Source organism: Uloborus diversus, unplaced genomic scaffold (assembly GCF_026930045.1).
Source record: "Uloborus diversus isolate 005 unplaced genomic scaffold, Udiv.v.3.1 scaffold_75, whole genome shotgun sequence".
Taxonomy (NCBI): Eukaryota; Metazoa; Arthropoda; class Arachnida; order Araneae; family Uloboridae; genus Uloborus; species Uloborus diversus.
Genome location: NW_026558956.1, coordinates 68,680 through 92,340, shown reverse-complemented (window position 1 = coordinate 92,340; position 23,661 = coordinate 68,680). Strand labels below are relative to the sequence as shown.

General features: G+C 32.2%; 1 protein-coding gene across 1 annotated transcript in view; it reads right to left on the bottom strand.

Annotated features, from left to right (window-relative positions):
- Window positions 1-21,234, bottom strand: part of LOC129233812 (E3 ubiquitin-protein ligase SH3RF3-like) — a 28,748-nt gene extending 7,514 nt beyond the window's left edge. The window contains exons 1-11 of the mRNA XM_054867787.1: window positions 20,659-21,234; window positions 17,894-17,952; window positions 14,694-14,907; window positions 13,606-13,701; window positions 12,818-12,858; window positions 12,082-12,164; window positions 10,555-10,913; window positions 9,483-9,652; window positions 7,965-8,132; window positions 6,671-7,028; window positions 3,344-3,745 (exon numbers count right to left, since the gene is read on the bottom strand). Coding sequence (XP_054723762.1) covers window positions 3,344-3,745; window positions 6,671-7,028; window positions 7,965-8,132; window positions 9,483-9,652; window positions 10,555-10,913; window positions 12,082-12,164; window positions 12,818-12,858; window positions 13,606-13,701; window positions 14,694-14,907; window positions 17,894-17,952; window positions 20,659-21,144 — 2,436 coding nt within the window. The 5' untranslated portion in view covers window positions 21,145-21,234. The remainder of the gene's footprint in view (window positions 1-3,343; window positions 3,746-6,670; window positions 7,029-7,964; window positions 8,133-9,482; window positions 9,653-10,554; window positions 10,914-12,081; window positions 12,165-12,817; window positions 12,859-13,605; window positions 13,702-14,693; window positions 14,908-17,893; window positions 17,953-20,658) is intronic.
- Between the last annotated feature and the right edge of the window lie 2,427 nt (window positions 21,235-23,661).

Below are 23,661 nucleotides of genomic sequence, written 5' to 3'. Positions count from 1 at the left end.
CTGTTTTTTTGTAAATAATTATTTTATTGCAATGCATATTACTACCTCCCCATACTTATAAAGTTTGGGGGAGGGGATTGAGCATCCTCTTTCAGTTGAAATAGGAAGCTAAAATTCTTCCAATATATTGCTATCCACAAGTCTAAAAAATATTGATGGGTGTCCCGTTATCTAGGAGAAACTTTTTTTACATGTATTTTTGAACCACCCTACCGTAGAACTTGCTCACATTAATCATCAGAAAAGGAATTACTTATTTTTAACATTCTATACCCAGTTAAATATTCTGTATTGAAGATAGATGATTTCATACAAAAGAAAAATAAATGCCAAAAGAGCTTAGACATGCTTAATTTTGATATAAAAAGCAAAAAAGAAACTCGCAGTTTTCATTATTGTTTTTCAGCTTCCACAAATCAGCTCAAATCAAGTTTTGTAAGATAAACTTTCATACTGACAGACATGAAAATAAGAACTGCAGAAGTCTAAGACTTTTTTTTTTTGAAATTCTTTTTAAAGCTTAATTTGTAGATAAACACAAATGAAAACTAAAAACAGATAGAGTGAAACCTGTATAAGTTGACACAGTTGATGCTTTAGTGATGAATTTAAACAGGTAGTCAAGAAGTATAGGGTGATGACAAAATAATAGTAGATTTTTTTTTGTACCTGACAAAACTAGTCAACTTTACAGGGTTCAATCTACAGTTAACTAACTCGCTTAAATATGATGATCTAAAATCTGCACCGATAACAATGAGTTAGAATATTAATGAAGAAGTTTACAGTTGACTGCTGAGAAGAAATCAAGCACTTCTGACATAACAGATTTAAGATGTTTACAGACAGCTCATTCATCTCGAATTTAGAGAATATGTAATTTTAAAACTTTTAGTAATTATTAGTAATAATGAACTACTAGAGAACTGTCAAAATTTGTTATTTTTATATGATATACTTCCTTGTAGTCAGATACAGGGGCCCAGTAGGCAGGGGTAGGGGTTAATCCTTCAGAACCCATAGTTTCAACACATAGGGTGGGTTGGGATAAGTGGGTCACCCCCCTAAAACTGAAATATGGATATTGTTTTTGTCCTTTTTTACACTGATCATGTTAAATTTCATTCCGATTGATTGGTTTTGCATACATTTGGGATTTGTGGAATTTTTTTCTAAATCATTAAACTTAGTCAAAAAAAAAAAAAGAAAATTTCTAAAAAATATTTTTTTGCAAGTTCAAGAAACACTTTTCAACACAGTGTTTCCAGGGCAGTTTTTGTTATTCATTTATGATCATCAAACTTTCGTGTCTAGTGTAACCTTAAGTGTATGATGCAACAAGAATTTTTGTTTAAAATATTATTAATAAGTATTTAAGAGAAGGGATCCCACTCACCTTGTAAATTTTTGCTATAAGGGGTAGTGGTCCCTCCATATTAGTGACAATTTTAAAATCAAAAGCAACTCTAATGAAGAAAATTTTTTATTAAACAAATACGAGATAACTATGAAGACCTAGTAGGAATTAATAGTTGAGCTACAAAACTACTAAAGCTGATTGCTATGTATTTATGAAACTTGCACCAAAGAAAAACATGAAGTATTATGAAGCTCTAATGTTGGAAGTTGATGATGCAAAAGAAAAAATACTGTTGAATTTTCAAGAACAAATAGTAATGGTGACCCTTTTTATTGGCCTGATGCAACGGATGTTGAAATTATTACTGAGGATGAAGTGATAATTGTTCTCCCTTAGCCAACTCTAAATAGACCTTACGATCTAGTCTTTCCGATTTCGTTTTTAAATTAATATATCTGGCTAATTTACCAAAGTTGAGCTAAATCATCTGTATTGTGTTTATTCAACACACCTTATATGTAAAAGTAAAATATATGCCTATAGGCTTTCAATAAATTTCACAGATGCAATTATTTTGTATTTTTCTTCTATGATTACTAGTTATACAGATTTGAATGACAGTAAATATCTCATAAATGGATGCATTTACAAAAAACTATTGCATACTAAAAATTTACATACTTTATCACGTAAGACCTTCCTAACCCTGTTTTAGATATGCTTGATTTAAATTCAAACAAAAGGGGGTTGACCTACTTACTCCATCGTATGGAGTAAGTGGGACACCCATCCGATTGTTTGAAAAATATAATCGTTAAGAATATTGAAAGCATCATTTTAGAAAATGATAATGAACTTTTGTTTATTAATAATGTCCAAGATAAAATCCATGACTTTTCCAGTCGGCAGATACCATAAAAAAAAACGTTTTAAAGCATGCCGTAAACTACCAATTATCCACAGAACAGGGTGGCATGGTAACCAAGGATAAGCTGCAACTTTGATTAAATACGATATTAATGTATGCAAGAGTTTAAAAAAGCAATAGCACTCGAATACAGCTGTTTGAAGGTAAAGCGCAGTATCTGCAGGAATGTGTTTCTGAGAGATTTGATGTAACACGTTTTGGATTCCATACATAGAGATAGAGAAATGCTTGAATTTGACATTTTTTGTGCTTTATTTGCGATGGAAAACAAATAAGCATGTTTGTGCAATAAAGCTGAAAGTCTCTCTGTGCGGAGGATGTCTGGATGTCTGGATATCTGTAGGATGTCCATAGGATGTCTGTAGGATGTCTGTGACGCGCATAGCGCCTAAACCGTTCGGCCGATTTTTATGAAATTTGGCACAAAGTTAGTATGTAGCATGGGGGTGTGCACCTCGAAGCGATTTTTCGAAAATTCGATGTGGTTCTTTTTTTATTCCAATTTTAAGAAAAAAAATTATCATAAATTACGAAATTATCATAACGTGGAACCGTAACATGGGCACAAGCCAATTGGCGAGATACAAAATTATCATAACGTGGAACTGTAACGTCGGTACAAGCCAATTGGCGAGAAAATTCACCATACATTATTTGTAAATATACAAGCGAACCAAAAGACCTTTAATTTTTCTATTACGGGCGAAGCCGTGCGGGTGCCACTAGAAGATGATAAAAATGCAACAATTTGCATTGAAACTACAGCTAAAAACAATAACAGTGTATGTAAAAAATGTTGATAACAGTAAATCAAAAGAGGTGAGTTGTGTAGATCTAAAAATCTGGTTTCAAGTGTGGTGCAGATCTAAAAACCCCATAAACCAGTAAGTAGTGTAGGTTTGAAAATCAGACAGGGCTAGTCAAGTTTTGGTGACCGAGGAAGGTTTGATGTCATTCAAAGGAGGGGAAGAAAGAACCACTAGTAGCCTACAATCTGTTAAACTCTCAGTCCCAAGCCGTGCAGATTTAAAAGAGTCAGTTCGAAACAAAATTACCTTTTCGACTCTCGTCTGAGAAGTGGTCGCTTGGGCCGCCAAGAGGCAAGCTGTCGCTGTCGTGACGGCAGAGCATCCCACCCTGTCGGGGGTGACGAAGGGGTTCGTGTTGGGGGGCGCCACATGTGGCATCATCAGCGGCGTAGAAGGCTGTGAGGTGCTGTACCGGGGCTGGGACCCCCCTTCCATGATCCCCTGGTTGGGGTTGCCGATGCCAGTGGTGGGCGAGGCCTGGTAGGAGAGCATCCTCGTTGGCGAAGCACTGGTGGTCCTCACTGGGAAGTCCGTGATGACCTGTGAGGATGAGGGCGGTGAGCTGAAGTCAATGGCACAGAGGGAAGTCCAAGGAGCCATTGCTAATGAGCGGGACTGGGTACATGGGAATCCATTTTGTTTCAACATCTAAAACAGATTTGGGGCACATTTCTTCCATTGTTTTGCATTTCCGTTCATTACATGAATTAGTTGTTTTTATATGAAATGAAGTGCAGCTAAGATTGCCACATATGATGGTTTAGCATTCATTTAGGAAAATACTACGGTTTGAATAACTTCAAATAAAAATTTAGATGTAATGACTTTTAAGGAATTAACTCATTATGAATGGGACAGTGACATGCTTTTATGAACTGATCGGGAGTTTTGGGAGTAATTTATCACCAACATCAATAAGTTCATTGATTATAGCAGAACACATAGCTATGTTTTTAATAGCTTAAGTAAACGTTCATTGTTCGAAATGAAAAGCAGATTCTATTTGCTTTTACTTTGGCAGCTATCTGTCGATACACTTCCAGACACAGGTGAGACATTTGTAAAGGGTTAAATTAAAATACAATTAACACTTTACAACAAAAAATTCAGAATAAATAGAAGACAGGCTTTGAAAAAAAAAAGAAATGAATTATTTTCTAACTTTTCAATAGTTTCGTGCATTGCCTTAGACAAGTATAACTGCAAGTGATTATATTCACTAAATATTGATTAGTATCTCTCAGATTTGTACTGTGACAAAACAGTCTTACACTTTTTGGTTTACAAATGTCAAGTTTACACAATAATTGTTTTATTGCATTAATCAATAAAACAATTTAAAAAAAATGTTCAACACATTTATCAGGTGAAACTAATGCTAACTCTGAATACTATGAAATGCTTTTCATTAGTTCCACCTCATTTATTTCTGTTTTTTCATTGAATAAATATTTTTGCTGAATTCAATAGAAGCCTCAAACTTAGTTTCAAAAACTTCTAATTTTAAAGTTACAAATGGTTTATATTATTACTATTTTTAATCCTTACTTGGTATATCTTATTTATAGCAATGCTCTTCTCTAAAACAACATATTGCTATTTCTTTCTCTAATTTATTTGGGATTAACTTTTTTCATAGTGGCATTCAAGAAAATAATTACTATCATAGTCAATTACTTGCTCAACTGTGTTAATCTTTAATAATCATATCATAGTTCTAACAACTTTCTGTAGTGTAAGGGAGGAGATGCCATTCACCAAAATATTAAATTTTTTATTGAAAAAAAATCCCATGAAAATCCAATGAATATTGGTTTCAAAGCAACTTGAAAAAAAAAAGGGTCTGCTTTTTCAATTTAAGCTGAATAATTAATCTAAACCACTTTTTTTGACCTAACAAAATCTGTCAACCATAAGATCTATTTTATAATAAATAGAAGGGTTCATCCCAAGTATTTTCTAACTACAGCGCTGCATAAAAAGAAGAGCTGTATTTTGAAATTTAGCATTGTTTATAACATACAAGTGCTATTTAAAGGCTTGAAAAGGTTTTTAAATGTATGAACGGGAAACAACATTGTAAAGATAATATAGTATTATAACAAAGACACATGTCAAGTTACATGTTATACTTCATAAATTCATTACACATAAATACAGTTAAACGGTATACCACCTCCTTATTTGGAACATTGAGGTCGTAAGCTAAATAATGTTACAGATGATTTACATTAAAGTTGACAACTAATAAAGGGACCAGAATTATTTGATGCCATAACAGTGTAGACACTATGAACACAGTCATTATAACTTAAGTTCAACTGTAATTTTGAGAACAAGCAGAACTGTCAGAATAGTACTTGTATGTTCCCTAAAATTAACAACTGATATTTTCAAAACAAGAACTCAATTAATTTTTATGTGTAATTGAGCAGAGTTATTGACAATTTACCAATTTACACTAGATTTACTTGGGGCACAAAACTAAGCACTTAAAAAATAAGTAAAAATAGAAGTAAATACTAAACACACTTTGTTTTTCATTCATTAATTTTGAAAGTAAAGCTCCAAAACTAAGGGTGTATCCAATTTCTGCAATAATGACTGGCTATTCACACAAGAAAGACTATCCCTTTTTGGCATGAGTCTTTAAAGTTTTAGAAATACTGCAAAAAAAAACACTATGAGCGGGTGTAATTGATCATATAGACGTAGGTTTTGCAGTCAAAAAAAAGTTTAAGGTTTTATTCTTTTGCAGTGAGTGGTGCCCTATTTGTCAATAGCACTGACCTAGGGAGGGTATGTTTATTCTTTCAAAAAGGAATTTTTATCTTTCACAAAAACATAATTGAACACCTCACGGAAAATGAAGAAAATTAGTTGACTGTCTTAGAACCAAATTAAAATTTTATGAACATTTTTCCACTTTTGCGATAAAAAAAATTGGGGAGATTTTAACAAGAAATTGAGACAGTAGAAAGTCACTTTTGTACTGCTGCCATCCATAGTTGTTAAAGAGAAAAAAATATTACTTCTGCGGCAGTTTTTGTGGTTTTATATAAGAAAAAAAATTTTTTTTAAAGAAATTTTTTGACTGGTGTCTATTGTGCCTGAGAGGGTTAATATGACAGTACAGTAAACTCCCGATTACCTGCAGAATTGAGTGGCACAGGTGTTGCGGACAGTAAAAATCGGGGATAAATCGCAAAAAGGTTAAAATGAGGGACAATAAAAAAAAACATTGTCCTTCCTCAAAAACTTAGCTGTATTGATGCATAATACTTTCTACCAAGAGTGAAATTATATACAGTACAGTAAAAATGTTTTGTATTCTTGCACACAGAATTTAACATCAATATAGAACGGATGTATGTACAATAAACAGGCCCAAAAATAAACAAATAAATAAAGCGAAACAACTGAGTTTAAATTTACAATTTTTTGACAAAAAACAGTCATTGGTATTTGCTTTTTGCTGCAAAAATACACATTTCTGATCGTTGGTTGACTCGCGGATAATCGGGAGTTCACTGCACAAGAAACATTACTTCCAAATTAATAGTTCCAACTTACCTCAGATTTATACAGTGCAGGAGAAAATGCTCCAACAGAGCTCAGGGGCCTTGGTAACCTCTGCAAAGGAGCAGCCACTGCAATACTATGTGCCCACTCCAAAACAGCAGGATGAGCGGGAGAGACTGGACTTGTCGAGGTGGCTGGGACTCTCCCGCACATGGTGATGGGGCTGTTGGTGTAAATGGGTCCCTGAGTGGAGATAGGGTAAAAGAGGTGTGGGTTGTCTGTCGTTGCACCAGAAAGACTTGTTCGCTGTTGGATTGCAGAACTCGAAGGAGGTGGGGAAGTAGTTGAAGAAGCAGGTGAAGTTCTACCTGCCACAGAAACATTTATGTGTGGCTGCAGCACTGCTGACCTGAAATTCACAAAAGTAAGATTTTTAAAATTAGGATTGCGGTATAGAAGGAAGAAGAAAAACATTTCTGAATAACATTTTACACAAAGGTTTTAAGATAGATTTTTAAAATCAAAGCACAGTAGTTAAGTTATATAATGAGAGAAATGTTTTCCAATACATTAGGCTATAAAATATAGTTTCAAATGCTGCATCAACACTTAAATATTGGCAGAATAATTTAGTAATATTATACAAACAAAGTACAATAAACATCATTAAGCCAAAACCGATAAAACAAGTTAAATTTAGAACAGAAGTCCAAACAGTTCACATGTCTTCAAGAAGTAGTTTACCATTGACATTGAAGTTCTCATATAAAACATACTGACATTGCAGAACATTTTATTTTTAGGACCCTAATTTAACACACACATAGGGGAAGGGGAGAGGAGGAATGGTTATTATTTTTACGACTTGCAATTCGATGTTCTGCTATTAAACGCTAAACAACACTTATTACATCTCAAATGCATTTTTTTCTCTTTTAACAAAGGAAAAAATTGCATGAACACTTATAACAGAATGGTCACTGAAGGGCAAAATAAATTTCCTAATATTTTCAAGTTTACAACTGTTTCCAGCTTTTTTCAGGTCTACCTACTTCTTTACTTACATTGTTTCCCACAGTTTTGTTTTAGCAAAAATTAAATTTTACTTTAATGATTAATTAACTTTAAAGTAAAACAGAAAATATCCTGAAAATAACATTTACACAATGCAGGTATAAGAAACTACAAATGCAAGTGTTAGTGATCTTAGGAAATTTTATTTAAGAAAAAGTAAAGACTAGAACCAATATGCACTTGACCATATTTTATGGAAAATATGAAAAAAATAGAAATGTACGAGATCATAAGAAAATGAATTTAAGAAAAACATAAAGAATAACATTACTTTGCAATTTGAACATAATTTCCGGGAAATACTCCACTAAGCCCAGTTCTTAAAGATGTCCCTTTAAACCAGCCATCTTGGCACTTTTCACTAACAGTATATAATTCACCTTTTCGAAGTTCCAGTTCATCTTCTTTCAGCGGTCTGTATGTATAAAGTGCTAAATAGCTGTATAAAATAAAAATTATAAACATCATTTAGAGAAGATTTCTTTTATTTTGTTTGAAAATTTTAAGCAACTTTAAGCTAAAATTGCTTTTTGCCCCGGATCAATGAGAAAAAATACACAATAATGAGAAGAATTGAATAAAATCAGGAATGGCAACAAATATAAACCAATTGACAACTCAAAAAATCATCTGTCATTCAAGAAACCATTTATCTCCATTTTTAATTTCTCAAATTAATTCTCTCGTTCTTAGTTTCTGAAATTGACCTGCTCGAAATGTATACTATTGAATGTTGCAGAATTACTAACTAGAGCAGCCTTTCATAAATTTTAGACTGTGACTCATTAATGAGTTGTGAGTCTTCTTCAGTGAGTTGTGATCTATCTAATAATCTTTATTTTTTAAAATTAGAGGGTTACTTTGCACCAGACTTGTAGGAATAATTTGGATTGGTTCAAAATTTAGTTTTCAGAAATCTTTTTTTTGCAAATAGAATGAGGACAATTTTTTAAGAGAGGGGGGGGGGGAGGGATCATATAATATCTGACATTTAAGTAGTAAATTCTCGATAAGACATCCCCCCCCCCCCAACATTTTGAACAGTAAAACATCCTGCACAAAGAATATGGTCTGGTCTTTGGATTGCTGTCTAGTATGTGACAGTAAAATAAAGTGAAGCAAGCAATACAAGTAGTGCCATTAGTTAAATAAATCAAACATAGTAAAATAAAAAAAAAAACATTTTAAGGTCTTTTATAAAGGGGGTTGAAATGTTAAAAGATATGGAAACCCATCCACTAGAGACAGAATTTTTAGAGAGAAAACATTCTTCCATCCTTCTCATTGGAGATTGTCCCTAACATATATAAATTTTAATATTTTCAAAAGTAGGCAAAGCAGTAAATTGGGGATAGGGGGGGGAACATCCTGGTGAATGGCAAAAAACACTTTGAAAATCCTCCAACTCCACTATTTCCCCCTCTTTTTATTTTGTAAGCTGCAACGTTATTATCTGTAAATTTCAGTTTTTATTTTGCTCATTTTCTGGAATTCTTTTTTTTCTTTCATGCAACTAAGCATTTATTAAGGAGGTTTTTAATTGAAAAAGAAAAAATGCCAGAAGATTCAGAATTTTCTATTCAAGAGCACAAGCTATGTTTCTACCAAACCATAAATCTGTTCATAATTTTAAAATTATGCCTTGTACAAATAATAACATTAAAATACATACGAGAAATTTTCCAAAAAAAAAAAAAAAAATTGAATAAATTTTTTCTATTCAAATTTATTAATTCAATTATTATTTCAGAGTTGAACAAGAAAATTGATAAAACAGAAATCAACATACAAAGTTGGAACAGCAACGTGTGTTGAGGGCTGACTGGAACTGCTACTTCTAGCAGAAGAGTGACTACTTTTTGAAGCATCGGATGAACACACAAGGGGAGAAGTGACACCAGAACTCTCTTCCTGGCTTCCTTGGGTGGGAGTATGAGCACCAGTAATGGATTCAGCACGCTTTAAAGTAACACAATATAATTGATGAAAGGTTGATTTAGTCAAGTCATACATTAAAATAACTTACAATTCATGACACAGTTTGGGCAAAGAGAGATAAATAGTCTACAAAACAGTGGAAAAGTGACCCAATATTAACCCTTGAGAACTATAACTATCAGAACTGTAAATTTGCACGGAATATATCTGGAGGTACTTATTGGTGATGTGGACCATGCGTTGGTTCTTTTTTGAGTTGTCACCAACATGAGCATTGCTGATCTTTGGCAATAAATTTGTATAAACTACTATTAGTAAGTTCATGATATTTGAAAATGAATGCGAAGGTTGCTATTTGCTATATCAGCTGATTTGAGATTGGTAGAAACTTTTTTTTTTATGCATTTTGCACATAATATTCACTTTTCATAATTCCAAATGGTTGATATTAAGTTGCAAGGCAACAAGTGTTTGAGCATTCTTACACAGATGGTATTATTCTAAATATGCAAAATTTTAATAGAAAACAGTTTTGGACAGATCAGGTTTGGTTACTTGTTTAAATTCAAACCATGGATGTTAGCATTATGATAAAAAGCCTCAATCGAATTTCAACTGCAATGCAAGAAAATTACCTGACAAAAATTTAAAAAAATATTAAAATTTTTTATCAGATGAAAAATTATACATTCAAAAATAAAAGCTGGAAAATTTATCTGATTTCATGATTTGTTTAACCTTATCAATTGGTTATTGTTATCAAAATTATTTTGCCCCAAACTGATCTCATCAAGTGAAGACTACTGTATTTAAGTAGTTTGAAATACATTCATTTTTACAGAAACTGACAAGAAAAAGAAACCCTAAAATATGCTGAAATATCTTGCAAAAAACAAACTTATTGCAAGTCATACCTGTGTGACTAAAGGAGGAGTGACAGAAGCAACAGAAAAAACTGGACCAGGACTGGGCGTAGACCTAGATTTGGCAACAGCAGATGAAGTTTCGTGTGAGCTATCTGCAGCAGACTGATGGTCTTCAGCACCATTTTTGGCTTGTTGCTGCTGTCTGTGGTGAGAACTACTATGATGTTGGGAGTCATACGAAGTGCCGGGATATGCAGCCATGCTGACGCTCTGTTGCATTGTAAGTGATGCATTGTGGATAGGAGATGTAAATGCTGATGATGAAAAAGGAGGATTGATGGCCGATGACACTGGCTGGGGAATATTACCTCCGGAATTCAACTCTTGATACTGTGGACTCTGAGATGCATTAACATCTGGTAATAAAATGAAGAAAAGTGAGTGTTAAAGATTACTAACTCTGCAAATAACTAATAAACTTTTACTTACAAAGGATAAATTATTTTTTCAACAATATTCATATCACTTATTGACACGAGAAGGAATACAATTAAAAAAAAAATGGAAGATTTACTTTTCATACTTGATCTTTAAAAGATTCTTTTTTTTTTAAAGTACAGTAAAATCCCATTACTGGACTCATCCTCTCTTCTCTTCAATAGGTAGCTAAAATGAGTACCAATTGTGCTTGAGAACTAAACAATGGGATTTCACAATCAAATGACCACCTAACTAAAACATTTGCCTTTGCATCCCAGAACCCTTGCTTAAGAGAACTGAAATGGCGACTGTCATCCTAGACCCTAATTGGACTGTTGCAGCACTAGTTTTAGTTTAAATCCCCTTACGACGAACTTCAAAGAATTACATATTGTTCACTGTAAGGGTAGTTCAACCGGGACTGAACATTTATTTCATTGAAATGGACTTTCATTGCATTGGTGTTTGCTGTAATGAGATTTTACTCTAGTTTTAAATCTAAACAGGAATTTTTTTTTTTCACAAGTTTACTACAAATAAAAGCATTAAATGTTGAGATTAAAAAAAAAGAAAACTGGACTATTTTTGTTTTATAAGACACGTATCCTTCAAGAAAAATATTTGAGGAGGGGGGGGGGGAGGGCATAAAAATACAAAAGTGCAAACAAGCAACAAAAGCAATAAATATTATTCAACACAGAAATCCGAAAATTATTTAATTTTAAGTCTTTTTCAAACCTCACATCACATTTCCTAAACTTGAAAAGACTCCTGCTGTAGGGGAAAATTAATTGAAATTTTTTTACAAGAGCAGAACTTTGCTAGAAGTAAAAATCAAGAATATTTGTGCAGATGTACAGAAAGCTAATTTGAAAACATTGTGGCGCAGTAGGGGTCAAAAACAACTCCCAGGGGCAATGTTTTTAACATTATTGCCAATCCTAGAACAGTAGTTTATGCACATGTAAGGACTGTTTTGTTAAAAAAAAAACTTTCCAGAAGGTAATTCTGGCTGCCTTAGAGGTCTTAAATAATCTTTTCTTTTACAATAAACCATAAATTCCAGGACAAATATAGAAAAAAATGTAAATAAAAAATACTTACTTGTTGTAGGAGTTTGAGCTGAGACAAAATGAGAATCAGTGGATGGGGCAACAGGTGGTACAATTCTTGATGAAGACTGAGCACTGAAACACAATTTTAAATTAACATCCGAGTGATGACATTAAAAAACACTCAAATAAAAATGTAGTAATGAGTAATGGTACAAATAAGCACATGGAAGTACATTGATAATTAGATTATAAGTCTTATATTTGAATTGCTAGTTCTAAAAACCCTAAATGTCACTTTTGGCATTTTGGCATACGGCTTGGTTTTTGAAGTCAGACTTATTACAATAGGACAACAAAATTTATCAGTTCTTTATCTAGAAACATAAATTTAATTCTGCTCTTTTCATAGTCATTCTTTATTCAAAACCAAACTCAGTTCTCATTAACACACATCACTATTCAATGAAAATTTGAAATTCCAGCAGGATTTTACAAAAATTGATTGATACATAATTCCCTTTCATTTTACAGAAAAAGCCTGACTATTTAAGAAGTAAATTACAGAAATTATACAAGTATTATTCTCTAGTCCTCTACTGGAGATCTTACAAGGTAACACATTGATACAATACATATACATAGACAGCTCTAATATCATACAAGAAAAAAGTTTATAATCATTAGTAATTGTAAAAAAAAAAATATATATATATATTTGTGATGATGAGCAATTTAAAAATTTGCACAACTTATAAAAATAAGATGGAAAAAAACTAAAAACTTACTTTGCAGATAATTTCATGACAGACCTTGCAGCAGCATTCATCTGCAAAAAACCAATACTTCAGATTAATAATATAATAAACAAACGAAATAAAAATACAATGATGATGTTGCTCAAAACATTACATGTTACAAAAATAGCTTGATAAGAAACAAATATAAAATCTTGTTGAACATAGGAGAGAGTGGCTCACCTTGGGAGACACAGCAAACTGCAAGCGGCTCAAGTTTTTGCCCAAGATTTAAAATTAATGCTTAGCTTTTGCAGATGTTGATACATGCCGAAATGAGTTAACTTTAAGGTATATCTTCATTCCAATGATAAAGCAGGTTAGAACTTATCAAGATTTTTATTTAGCAATCTTGTCAAACAATTTTCATGAAAAAGTTAGATAAGTCGTATGACGGAATTTCAGCGAAAATATATTGAAGTAAAAGGTAATATAGGAAATTTTTAACTTTTCCCTATCCTATGAAACTACTCTAGTAGACAACTTTAAAGTAGAATCGTCTAATGCGTGTACGCAAAGTGTCTGCCAAAATTAGTTGGAAAATTTATAAACTGCAGATACATTTACTACTTAGGTATAACTTTACATTTTGTTAAATTTTTCATTAATATTAATAAGAAACTCCTTTATCAAACCTGCTTGTCGCCTAAATTACACTAGAATAAATCTAACACACAGGCTAAATAAAAAAGATATGAACAATAAATAACATGGATTAAAATTTATGCAAAAAACAACTTAAAACAATAACAGAAGATATATATTAAAAAAAATAGTACCTCAACAAATGATATTGGAAAAATTCCAATCCGATCTCTCAACTTTCCTTCAGCCCAATGGTCATCTATTCTTCTTATCACGGTTAATACATCACCCTAAAAAAGTTATTTTGCATTATTATCAATATTGATTACACAAATAGAAATAGATGAACTCGTGGCTTATTCAAGAGTTATTCAAATTCAGCTCATTAGATCGGTGATAACTTTTTGAATTTTAAAGATATTCAACTGGAATTTTATCACGAGTTGAAGAATCTATTTGGGTTATATATTATGGAAGTTATAAAATGCTATCTTTCATGCATGAGCAGTGAAAAATGAATTGTTTTAAATGTCCATATTTTATCAAATTTTCAATATTTTTAATTTCAAATTTTAGTATTATACTTCTCTTGAATGCTGTCAAGTTTTCTGAAATTTAGTGATTTTTGATGGAAAACTTTATGTGTATGAGCCAAAAGCCTTCAAATAAAATTTGTAGTTTTGAAAGAAATGCTCAGATCTTCGTGAATATCCGGGATACTTTCTCGAAAGTATGTAAAATAATTGTAAGTAGTAAGCAAACTAATTTCTGAAATTTATAGCTTATTCTCAATTTGTTACTGATTAACGAAACGCAAGGGTGATATAACTTTTATTGAAAAATAACAGCTAGAGCATGCCTTTTATATGACAAAAGTTACAGAGCAATTGGTGTCTTATTTCTCAAAAAATTCTTTAAAATGTGAATTTTTGAAAGTGTCCCAATACTTTTGGTCATATGGTGTAAAATGTTAACATGTGCAAGTATTTTTTCACCCCAAATTACAGAATTTATATGAAAATCACACCTTATGGGGGGTCTTGCCCCTATAATGGGACGAAAATTACGTCATGTGTTATTCTGATGCATAAGCTATATTATTGAAAAGTTTCATTAAAATCTATTCAGTAGTTTTTGTGGGAAAGAGTAACAAACATACAAACATACGTTCATATAGATAATAAAAATAAGATTTTTTTAAATATTAAATATTGTATGCAAAAAAGAAGAATTCTGAAAACCATCATGAATATTAATACAATGAAGAAAATCATACACATACTTTTCCAAATGTTAAGCAGTCTTTCTCCTCACTACTGCTAATCTGAAAGTCATATAATGCTTTACACTGTGGCACATGTGAAGGAATGGGTACAACAACTTGCACAAAGCTGGCTGGTACAAAGCCAGATTTGCCACCCAATTCTCCATAAAACCAGTTCTGATCCACTCTTTTCCGAAGAATAATAAAATCTCCCTTCTTAAATGTCAAATCACTGAAAAAATAAATAAATAATAGAAGTCAAAAAACAAAATAAAAACCCAAAACTAAAAACTTAAGGGTAGCATAAAATATAGATCTTAACCAGTATTATTGAAGAATTTCATTTGCAAACTATTGTATGCAAGTGTTACAAAGAACTCCTTTTTTAATGATGTATACATTAGCTTATGTATAAGAAACTATCCTAAAATGTTTTCAGTACTGAGAAAAAAGTGAAAAAAAAAAAAGAAAAAAGAAACAACCTTGAAATACCAAAACACATGTATGCAATAATTTGCAATATTTGAGACCCATTATCATTGTTCAGATAGATTTATTTAAATCACAAACATATTTTATTTTTAACATGAAGTATTTTTCTAAAAATCTATATTTATTTATAACTGTGTCCAAGAACACACAGAGTACAAATTTTTTTTTATAACTGCAGTTAAAACACGTTGCATTAAGAACAATGATTATACATAAGTAATAAAGGGAATATTGAATTAATGTTTCAACATTGTCAAATCTTGGCTACTTTTGAATAGTTTTTTCTTTGTGTCATGGAATATTTTGAGATTAAAAAAACATATATTTCTTTATTTTATGGTATTTTTTAAAAAATGTCTTCAATTGTTCACATGTGCCCTTATAGGAGTGCACATGTGTTACATACTGCACATATATGAATATTAATTAATAATAATTATGAATAAATTTTCAAACTGATTGTGAAAAAATAATAATTTACACATTTTTTAACACTTTTAATATTCTACACTAATATTAAGAAGAAGATATGGGAACTGTTCACATGTGCTCCTAGTTGTTGTGTTTACAAGTGTCCCCCCATGCATAGAAGTAACTTGCAAAAATAAAGAATTCTTATTTAATAAAAATAATTTAAAATTCATAAATTTCCTTGAATGTTCATTTAACGGTCTGCCAATAATTAAGTAAAGCTTATTAGTTAGTTGATAATGTTTTTATTTTATTTTATTTTTTCATGTGAAGAAGATCTACTAAAACAAAGAAGTTGTCAACACAGAAACATAAACTGGTTCATTGCTCTAAAAGTTCGGCCAAGGGTAAGGACTGGTACTGTCATTACTTGATAATTTTTCAAAATTTTTTTGCTTGAAATTATCTTAGTAAAACATACCGTGTTTATAGATGCCCCCTTTCTCCTTTAAACAAAACTGATGAACAACACAAGCTCTGGATACAATTAAACTGGTTCTTGTCAAATAATCTCCAACTAAGACACTGAAATTAGTTCTAAGCGTCACTTTCATTTACTTCATAAAATTTACCATTTTCGCACAGCTTCTTGAGAAAAAACTTTTGATTCTGTAATTTAATTAAGCAAAAAAGTGGCATATCGGCCCGTCAGAACAACAGTAGGAACTTTTACTGTTATTTCTGGGTTTAGATGTCTTCTTTGTTGCTCTGAGGCAGCGATATATATGTAGTTTTACAAATTATCTATTCTTACTATGTATCTTTTCTTTCAACAGCATGGAAATACATTGCTCTTTTCCTAAATTTGAAGCTTACATAATTTTAGTCAAAAAAATTATATATATATATTTTTTGAACAACCTACCACATTTTGCATCTTATACAAGACCAGGGTTCGTACTCAATTTCAGAAATAAAATGAAGGAGTTTTGAAGGAGTACTAATGGGCTGCCCATAAATGATGTCACACTTTTTTTTCCAAATGTTTGACCCCTTCCTTCTTTGTCACAAAGTGTCAACTTTATCTTACTCCTCCTCTTGTCAAATGTCATATTTTTTTATAAACATACTGTTATAATAACTGCGTGATGTTACTTTTTGTCACCCTCTCTCTTCCTCTTGTCACAATTTCATGAACCCCTCCACAACTCTCAAGGCATGACAACACTTGCGGACGTTACAATATCATAACTGCGATTTGCTAAAGAATTTTTTTTTTTTAACACAATCACTTCTTAACGTAGTACATCTGCTTATGTATTTCTAAATATTTAAATAATAATTACAAAAACTGACTTTTGCAGATGAGAGTGTGGTGGAGAGAAAAGCACAGCCAAGCACCATTTAAGTATGGTTTACTTTATTTATTATATGTCTTAGTCTAATAATATTTTCACTTTCAACTTTTATAACTTCTATGATCAATTTTAAATCACATCTTTATGAAAAAATAAATATACGAAATTACTACATTAAAATCGCTCTTATACCTTCGTCCTTGTGATGAATGTAAGTTATGTCGACTGAAGTATTTTAAGTTAGTTATAGAAGAAGACTATGTAGTCTTGCAATAAGGAAGGAGTTTTGAAGGAGTTCAAAAAAAAATGAAGGAGTCTGAAGGGCTCTTCAAAAAAATTTCCTAAATGAAGGAGTATTGGAGGAGTTTTGAAGGAGCGTACAAACCCTGAAGACATGAATAATTACTTCTACAATATGTTTTCTTGTTTGTGTCAATATTTCTATTGTAACTATTTAATATTACTTGTAACAACTTGGTTCTGATACAATTAGTTTCAAAATTGAGAATCAAACGTAATCTGTTATATTCGCTGAGTTATAAACAGTAACAGTACTAACTCGATGAAGCCACAATTAAAATTAATTTGTGATATCATACTTCAGATCAAAATAATTTTAGCTGTTTGAAACAAATGATTTATTAATGTATTTTAAATTTGACTGACAACTGATTTATAAGTTTATAACTAACTAAAAGTGCTATAAAAAGACTTTTATTGCACCCTAACAAGCTACAGTAAACTGAAATCAGATCATACATCTCATAAATACACACAGAGCTTTAAAATATATGAATTTTCTAAACAACTGTTTGCATACAAATTTTCAGTTTGATCCCTTTAAGTGGCTGCAATGCAAAATTACTTCACTAAATAACACATCTAAGAGCGCAATATCACACTGTGGCGCGGCCGCTGAAAAGGTAAAAAAAAATATCTTTAAATAAAACAAATTACCCAGGTACTTTGGCTTCATATGGGTAGAGAGCTTTTGCACAAGGACATGCTTGAAGGACCTGTAATCAAGAAATATGAAATTTATTATAAAAAATTAAAGCATGCGGTTTCCTTTTTTACTGTAACAATCATAATGCATGGACAAAGCACGTTACCATGAGTTGGGACAGCACGATAAAAACAGAGGTGCTCACTCCCCTTAAAGGCAAGTTCGCACCCCCCCCCCCTCCAGAAGCAAGAGCTCCACAATGAGAAAAATACCCATCAAAACACTCCCACTCCCAAAAAATTTCAATGGCGTAGTCTGTGCCTTGACCCCCCACCCCAGATGGGTGCCCCTGATAAAAATTTAAAGCTGAATATCTTTTTGCTTCCATATCTAAATGCTTACTAGTTATGAAATTAAATTCCTAACAAGCCATTGGATCTCTTTCAATGCTCATTTCAGGGTACAAAAAATTAAATTTTTTGAAAAATGAAAAAATTTATGGCTTTTTAGCAGAAAAAAAAAAGTTTACCAAAAATGAATTTAGTTTTTTAATATCAATATTAATTTTTTAAGTTACAATTAGTGCTGTTGAACAGGTTAATCAATTGGGTAAGTAAATTTTTTTGGGTACAAAACAAGGGAGCCTCGATAAATAGTGGTTAAGACGCTGGCCTCTCACATTTAAAGGAGCAGGATCAAACCTGGCTCTAGTCGGGGATTTTCAAGATACAGAAAATTGACAGTGTCCATGTCGTATGATTATGGGGCATGTAAAAGATTCCTCGAGTACTCATTGGACATGGAGTATCTCTTGGCAAAATTAAATTCCTAGTGCAGTTTTGCATTGAATAGAGTCAGGTGCTTCCATCTAGTGGGGAAACTGGGCGTCGAAATTCTCTTGGCAATGGCATCCTGCCGATAATGGTGCTACATGAAAGAGTAAATGTTAAGCTTGGGGTTCACACTGGCTACGTAAAAGGCAATGCCTCCACCGCAGCCCCATTAGAAAATAAAAGAAAAAAAGAATTTTGTAAGCTGAAAAAAAAAAAAAATAAAAGAACAAACGTAATAGTGATTTGTAGCATTGGAAAAATGGAATTTCGCTTGAGAATGAAATTTTGGTTCAGAATGGTGATGTAAAATCCCCAGGTATTAATTTTTAAAGGTAAATACCCAAAATGGGTATTTATACTGGTATTTATTTCAAAAATTTATATTCAACTAAAATACTTTTCTGTATGTATTCCACTATGTATATATACAGGGTCTATTCCAAAAGTAATGCAATTTTTTTTAAAAGTAATTTATTGAACAGATTTGCACAAACACTAAAAATTCTTCAAAGTAATGTCCTTGGGCTTCTGCACATTTCTTCCATCATCTCTGGCATGACTGGTAAGTGTCCCGAAAGGCGTTTTTGGGGACCTCCTTTAAGGTCTTCATCAGGGATGATTGGATCTCTTCTAGGGATGAAAAATGGGTTCATTTCAGGCCTGCCTTAATCCGAGAGAACAAAAAGTCTGTCGAGGCGACGTCAGGAATATAGGGGGCTGGGACAGCGTTTTCACCTGGTGTTTAGCCAGGAACTCGGGGATTCATAGCGCGTTATGGCAAGGTGCTTCGGCACGAACTTGCTTCACACTTTTCTTATGGCTAAATCTTGAGTAAAGCGAAACACAGTAGTAGACGACATGTTCAGTTCATTTGCAACCATCTTGATAGTCAATTAAGGGTCAAAGTCCAACATGTGAGGAACACGAGTCACATTGTTGTCGGTTTTGCTGGTTGATGGCTGCCCAGAGCGTTGTTCATCTTGAATCTCTTCTCGGCCCTCTTCAAGGGTCTTTAACCATGTCAAAACTTGTTAACAGGACATAGAAGAGAACCCATAAGCCTCAAGAATTATTTTGTTAGTCTCCTTAAGAGATTTTGTTGGTTAAGCTACAAAACTTAATGGCGTACCATTGTTCCCGTGACACAGTCGATGCGCAGAGGTCTTACATCCAGCCATTTCCACAGCTCGAAGAACCCTGAGACTGGTTTTCCGGAAAAACTTAGGGCCCCCCTCATCGAAACCAAGTAGTTCGATTATACTTCGAACAATAAAAGCAGCCAAAAAAAACCATTGCATTACTTTCAGAATACACCTTGTATAATGTACAAAACAATAAATTTTTGCCCAAAAAATTGTATTTTGATCACATATTTAAAGAATTATTGCGTGAAACAACTTAGCAATTTAATATGGTATTCACATTAAATGTATTGGCTATGCCTAATCTATGTTGATAGCCAAATTTCAGATATAAAAAGCCATTCTACAAAAAGTAAAAAGCTTAACTGCTTACAAAAAAGGGCAAACATCTTCTCCAATTATGACATTGAAAAGAAAGATTCTTTGGTTCACACGACATGTTTCTTTCATAATTTCATCAAGTCTTTCAATAAAAAATATTATGAACTGTGTAATTCATATGTATGTATCAGTTTTACCAATTATTTCATATTCAGATTCTTAAAAAAAATTCCCATTCACTTTTTGCATTTTTTTGTAAAATACCCAGTTTTTGGGTATTTACCCAGGCCTTGGGTAAATATTGTACCCAGGCCTATTATTACTAGGCCAGGTATTTACCCAGGCCTTGGGTAAATATCCAAAAAATATTTACCTACCCGCTGGGTATTTACCAGATCCACATCACTAGTTCAGAATAGCACAAATATTATTTTTCCTTTAAATAATGTATTAATAATCATGTAGGAACAAACATATTACCTGTTTTGGCACCATTCTTAAATCAGTTGCACTAGGAGTGCGAGGCAAGTTCCCCAAAGGTTGAGGCAACTGTGGGTGAGGTGGTATTTGTTGCTGACCAGATGAGGACTCTGCATTACGAGAAATAACATCAGTACTGCTTCCAACTCTTTTTGGCCGCACATTATTTTTTATGCCTTCAAGAAGTCGCACAAGTAAAATATTACAAGGCAGTTCTTCAATTTTCACATCTACCAGAATTCTGCACTCTGGGCATCTCAGTTCTTTGTGAGAGTTGAGAATTTCCTGTAGGCATCGCTTGCAAAACGTATGTTGACAGGGTAGAACTTTGCTGCTGCTATCTAACTGTTCCAAACATACTGAGCATTCAAGAAGATCATTCAAAAATGCTTCATCCATAGTGAAACATTTTACACTTTTGTCACATTTTTCAGTGTCTTTACCCAACTCTACCATGGTAGAGGAAGAATTATTCATTCTACACATGAAAATAAAATAAAAAAGTTTATTGAACTGAAAATGCTGTGAAAAGTTCAGTTTTATATAATTTAATAGAACACATTTTTATCACTCTAGAGTTAGCATCTAATCAGTAATCGCAGATCAAATATTATACAAATTTGTTACATTTGAAATTGGGATCCCGGAAACTTTAGGGCCACGTTTTACAGTCAATATTTGAACCATCTATCAGTTTTCCCAACCTTGATTTACGGACCAGCAAAAGCTTTTGAAAAATTTCCCAGACTTGTGAAGTTTTTTTTTTTTGTCTTTTTTTCTTTCTGTCTTGCAATATTAAAAAAATAATAAAAAACCCTTGCATCTCTCGATCATTCAAAACAAGATTTTTTTTACAATTAAGTGAAGATTCCTCAGCCTTTTTTTTATATTTTACAAAAAATTAAGGAAAAACTTTCGACTCTTGGACCAATAATAAACATTGCTGAAAATCCATAGAAAACTAGAAAAAATGATTACAGAATCTTCTATAAAAGATGTCATATAGGATATTATTAGGTATTATTGTGATGGTACTTTTTTTTTCCTTTTTAGTACGGAAATATTTTAAACGTGGACAAGCAAAATCTCTAAGGGCCAGTCAGATCTTTCTGCAAACAATTGCTGAAGCCTAACAAACTAAAAGGAAAGGTCAAAGATCAGGGTCTAATGGCACAGAAAGCCTATGCAGGAGTAAAGGCTAAGGTTCAAACTGGTGGCATAAAAAGTTTTAGGGTGTTTTGTTTTGGAGAGGGGCTTGCTCTCCCTTTTTTTTCTGGAAGTAGGACTCACACTCTTGGGGGGGGGGGGGGAGACTCTTAGCAGCTTTTTGGATGTTGTTATCAGCGCCATTAGAACCTGCAGTTTTCTGACCTTTTTCTAAAAAAAGAACACATTTCTATTTCCGAAATATACTAAAACATTAATAACATAGAGAAAAAAATATTAATGAAACATATAATTTATGCAACAGTAAAAAATAAATAATAACTTTCAGTTTTAAATTACTGTTTTTTAAAACACACTTTTGCTTATATACAAGAAAACTAGAATAACTAGAAACAAAAAGTTTTCAACTCAAAAATCTCCCAGGTTAAGTGTGTTTTCCATCCTTTTCTAAATTAACTCATTGACTACAAGAAAGAACAAGTTCTCTTTTTCACATGGTTTTCCATGGGTTGTCCAATTTGCTTTCCTTTGTAAAGGACAAAATGTGTTTCTAATTTCATTAAATTAAGCTTCAAAATATAAACTTATCATATTCTTCTTTTTTTGTTTAAAGTATTTCATTACTGTTATGTTTAAACACATGTGTAGTGATATTTTGGATAAAGATGTTCCTTAAATCAATAAAATGTATTGATCATTTCTGCCAGTATAATATTGAACTTTCAATTTACCTATTAAATGTAAGTGAACAACATAATTTTTCCAGGACAATATTTTCGGGTCATTTTTCTTTTTTAAATTTAATTTATTTTTCAAGGTGGAAAAAAGACAAGACAATGCCCTTTCTCCAGCTTTTCTTACAGATTATTCTTATGATTATTTTAAAATTTGTATAACCAACAACTGGAAAAAACAAAACAGGTGGATAATCTAGCTTTAAAAGTAGATGAGTCAATGTTATTTTGAGGAAAACTAAGATTGTAAGACAGGTTCATTGAACTAGTAAACAAATCAATAATAATCAAACATGCAATTTTTAAACATACAGTGACTGATTGTTGGAGAATACATGGTTTGCTCATTATCAGAGTAGGTAACAAAGGAAACAGTCAGGAGTTTGGAATTTTACAACTGAATGTAGTCAGGAAATCGAAGAATACAGCAATGATAATATCCCACGAAATAGGACAAAATGCTCAATTGTATGGTTGGAATAATAACGATGCCTTTTTATGCATTATTATCATGAAGATAAGTAAAAACAACTAAAGTCACAACTTAAAATATAAACAACAATATAAATATCAAGGTTTTTTAATGAGAATTACCGAGGCTTTCACGGATTTGATGCTTTGATTAAAAAATATATTATTTAAAGAATAATACGCAATTCTGAAAGCATACATAAGAAAAACATTAATGACAAAAAATAAAGTAATAATAGCAGACACCGCTACCGCTAGAACATAGAAATCCAAGTTGTTTACTAATACTGTTGGTTGGATAACACTGACGTCTAAAATGGGAATATTAGCAGGCAATTATGCAAGATGAGTGAAAAATTATTGTACACCAAGAGAGGAAAAAAGTTGATCATAAAAAGTTATTATTTTAACAAAAAATACACCGCATATTTGTTTTCGTGTATGCAAAAGAGGTCATGAAAAATAAGATAATAAGAATATAATAGTCTTAAAATCATACCCAAATGTAAGCAGTGCTTGAGGCAGTGTTTAAATTTATACTATCCATAACTTGATTGCTGAAAAACATAGCTCAAAATTCATAAATATCAAATTCAATTTAAAGCTGGATTTAATTTTGCAACTGTTTGAC